The 3,780-nt window shown below is 40.4% G+C and overlaps 1 protein-coding gene across 1 annotated transcript; it reads right to left on the bottom strand.

Annotated features, from left to right (window-relative positions):
• Window positions 1–2,723: 2,723 nt before the first annotated feature.
• Window positions 2,724–3,704, bottom strand: LOC108631181 (uncharacterized). Its single transcript, XM_018034921.2, has 3 exons — window positions 3,698–3,704; window positions 3,406–3,570; window positions 2,724–3,142 (listed from the first exon to the last, which is right to left on the bottom strand). Exons 1-3 carry the CDS (start codon window positions 3,702–3,704, stop codon window positions 2,829–2,831), a joined length of 486 nt encoding a protein of 161 aa, XP_017890410.1. The 3' UTR covers window positions 2,724–2,828.
• Between the last annotated feature and the right edge of the window lie 76 nt (window positions 3,705–3,780).

The following is a 3,780-nucleotide window of genomic DNA, read 5'->3' as shown; positions in this document are numbered from 1 at the left end:
CGACACGCGAATGTAAACCACACACGCAACCTGGCAGAAGAAAGAAGAAGAAGAATAATGACTGCACTCTGTTTACGTCGTTGTTAAATCCACTTGACCCGCGTTTTAGCAGCTCCCCCCAGACGCTCCGATTCGTTTAATTTCGTTACCAGAGAAGACATTATTATTTAAACGAACTTCTTGGTAGTGCGGAGGCGTTAATGAGGCGAGCGACCAAATGGAAGAAAGTAATGAGAGTAAACCGTTTTTGGTCCACGGCGGAGTTATCACTCACGTTTGTACTAATGGCGCGTATGCATGGTACTCGGTTGGATCTTGTGTGTATATCTCTTTAGCCTCTATTTAGCATACGGGCAAATGTGTTTCTACTCGTACGTTTAATTTAGATTTATTTAAGAGAAAATACAAAAAAAAAAAGAAAAAAATACGTTTCATACCCTGTACACAGCGCAGGCGGTCTTAGTATAATAATCTGCCCTAAACGCGTGTGTCACATCTTGCTATCGTATCATCGTTTCATGGGTACTTGTTCCACGAACGTGAACGAATGAAAATTTTTTTTTAGAAAAAGTAAGAACTTGTGTTTTTAATAAAAATGGAAATTTCGTTTATGATTTATCGTATAATTGTCGACTATGTAATCGATTGAAACTAACTAATTTAGAATATTCTTTTCACGGGGATTAAATAACGAGATTCGTGCCTGTTTATAATGATACGATACGAAGGTACAAGTGGATACGCGAGATCGCTTTCCGTCACCGCGGACGAGCCGTCGCTGCCGTTCAGCTTTCAGGCCACGCTTCAGTCCACGCCGTCTCGAGACGAGAACTCAATTCTTGCGGGACCACGTCCTATCGGTTTTCTAATTAATTCGCGCTGGAGTTTCGCGATTCACGGCAAGAAAACATGGCACAGAGAGCGAAGGACTCAGTCCCGTCGACGATCGTCGCAGCGATCCTTAGGAAAAGCAAAGGGCGATCTAAAAGCAATAAAAAAAAAAAAAAAATTGACGAAGCTGTCGCGGAGATCGTCGATCGGACGAGGACTTGTTTTTCGCGTATTTGTCTAGCGGCACACACGGCATGGTACCATCGACAGAATATTAAAAAACTATTAAGCGGTACACCATTTAGAACGCGTGTTGTGGTGACGAAAGGACCTAAATTACCTCTCCGTGGCAGCCGCCAAGCGAATATCTCGGGGCTGTTTAATTGCGACGGGTCGGGGGAGGAGCGCGGGGCTGCGTAACGAGATTCCTGCGCGTTGTAGCGCATTCAACTCTCAAAGTATTATCGTTCTCCACGTGAAAAATTGTCGACGAACGAGGAACAGACATTGCCTGGACTCTGACTGCAATAATAAAAGAATCCTTCGGAGCGTTCAGACACACCGACTACTATCGAGATACAGTTTGAAATCGGAAGATTATTCTGCCCTTCAGGATTTCAACTAAAACGACGCAACCTTCTTTAAATCCGAAGAGGACCCGTCGGCCCCGGTATTGGGCTTTTTATAAATCGTTAGACAAAATACGAGTTTGTGCAATATTCACAAAAAACCGATGACACAGCCCCCGCCCCCCCGCATCGATTTCTTCTATGAAGAAAAACTCTCTTTGGGAAAGGAGCTGTATTAAGAAAATTAGGGTTCTCCTTCCGACGCCGTCGCCCGGAGACAAAAAGCGACGGAAACTAGTAGCAATAGACGCGTCCGATCAAACTATCGGACCTAGCCGACATACATCTGTGATTCAAACTGAATTTCACCTCGGGCGACCCTCTCCTCCGCAATGGAGAATGTAAACGTGTTTCAAGCTGGAAACTTTCCTCCTATGTGGTCCCAGATTTTCTTTTTAAGAAGGACAGTAGCGAAAAAAAAAAAGTGTAAAAGGAACCTTCGTTATTCTCGACGATTCCTTCGGCCGTTTAGCTAGCTTTCATAGTACTTAACCACCCCACGATTTCGAATAACTTAGGTTCCCGTACAACAGCTCCTCATCCTCGACGTGAAGACGGACCGCACAGGATTTGTTTTAAACTAAAATGTAAATAGGAACAATTAAAAATGAGAGACGTCGCGAGCCGAGACAACCGTGGCTACGATTTGTGTTTTGCCGGGATGCACAAACTTCTCCAATGTAGCGAGGATAATCTCGGGTGATACACGATCCAAGGTGCGCTCCTTGCTATCGCGATGCGCGGTTTTAATCGATTGTGCACTGTATCGTAATAACCTTTCTCTCAATGAGCAGCGTTCGTCCTGAGACTTATTATTATTGCTGTGTAATAATAATTATGTATATTATAGACGAGGGAATGATTAACGAGGAATTATGCGATTGTGATCCGAACACGTTCCATTCTGTTTCGTATCGTTTCGTTGTATAAAGATGGTCGAACTGTATATTATTTGAATGTATGTACACCTTGACCCTATAACGATGATTAATAAAATATTTTATGTCACTAACCACCCCTGAATTTAATCAATCACAGACTTCGTCTATTTATAAAAAGTAGAACTTAAAATAAATTAGCTTTAAACAGAAAAATGTTTAATCCAAAATCTATTAAATAAAAAATAATATCAGTTCCCGTTTGGTTGCGAATAATTGAAGGAATTTATTCCATTACGTTCTTACCTTATCCCTAACTTTCTATGACTCAAGTATTTGTACAATTCAGTGCTTCAATTATAAAAATTTCTAATAAAATCCCATATATACCCGATTCTCTTTCACTGTAAAAATCGTCCTTACACGATACCTCGTTTCCCACTAGCAAAGCCTTAATTGATAATCCACGTCGATGATACCAATCGATTAATCAATTAGTCAAGTATCCGCTGAGTTCTTCGTCGGATTGTTTGAAATCGGCGATGTAACCGCAGCTGTGCACCGAGTGGGGTGTCCTGTCTTTAGGACTCAACATTGACCGCAAATTATTGTCACAGTTCAGGTTCAGTGACATGTCTCTCTTGAGATCCGTGCAACGACCCACTTCGTATTCCATGTCGATTTCGCGAGTTCGTCGATTCTTCGTGAACAGCAGCTCCAGACTATAAATCACGCTCACTAGTTCCTCTTCGAGTTGGGGATCGCACGAGAAGGAGACCATCCCTGGTTCGCAACCCGGAGCACCTGTTAAATCGACCATTTATTTTTTTTAAGCAATCAAAGGAAATAATAGATTTCTTATAAAATAATACATTCTATGAATTTTCGTTTATTTACTTGACTATTTTGTTATACTACTTTTTAAATTACATGAATAATAATAATAATAAAAATAATACATGAATAATATTGATTTTAAGTTATGGGAAGGAAATGCAATTAATGTAATTTTAGGTATGATAAGGGCAAATGTTTCAGGTGAATTTATATAACTTTTTATTAAGGACCTTGAGTGTCCTGCACGGTTTCCCAGCGGATGAGTGCCTCCTGGAGAGGTTTGTACAATTGTCGCCTATTGGGGCAACACCAGTTGGCAACTTTCGCGTCCAGTTGCACCCTGTCCTCGGTGCCTAGCTGGCTCCAGCTTAGAAACAGCTGCTTCAGTCGCGGCACTGTTCATAGAACCCCATCATAAATATCTATGGCCAGTTTTTACACTCGTCAGTAATAAATACAATAAATAAATATATATAAATAAATATATAATAATTCATATAATAAATACAATAAAAATTCTACAGTTCATAATTGGTGATAAAAAAAATTAATTTATTGATAACTGAAGTATTCGTTAGGATTGCGATTTGTCTGTTTAAATAATT

Source organism: Ceratina calcarata, unplaced genomic scaffold, assembly GCF_001652005.2.
Source record: "Ceratina calcarata isolate Rehan_Ccalc_2016 unplaced genomic scaffold, ASM165200v1 scaffold848, whole genome shotgun sequence".
NCBI classification, from domain to species: Eukaryota; Metazoa; Arthropoda; class Insecta; order Hymenoptera; family Apidae; genus Ceratina; species Ceratina calcarata.
This window is presented reverse-complemented; position numbering and strand designations above follow the sequence as displayed.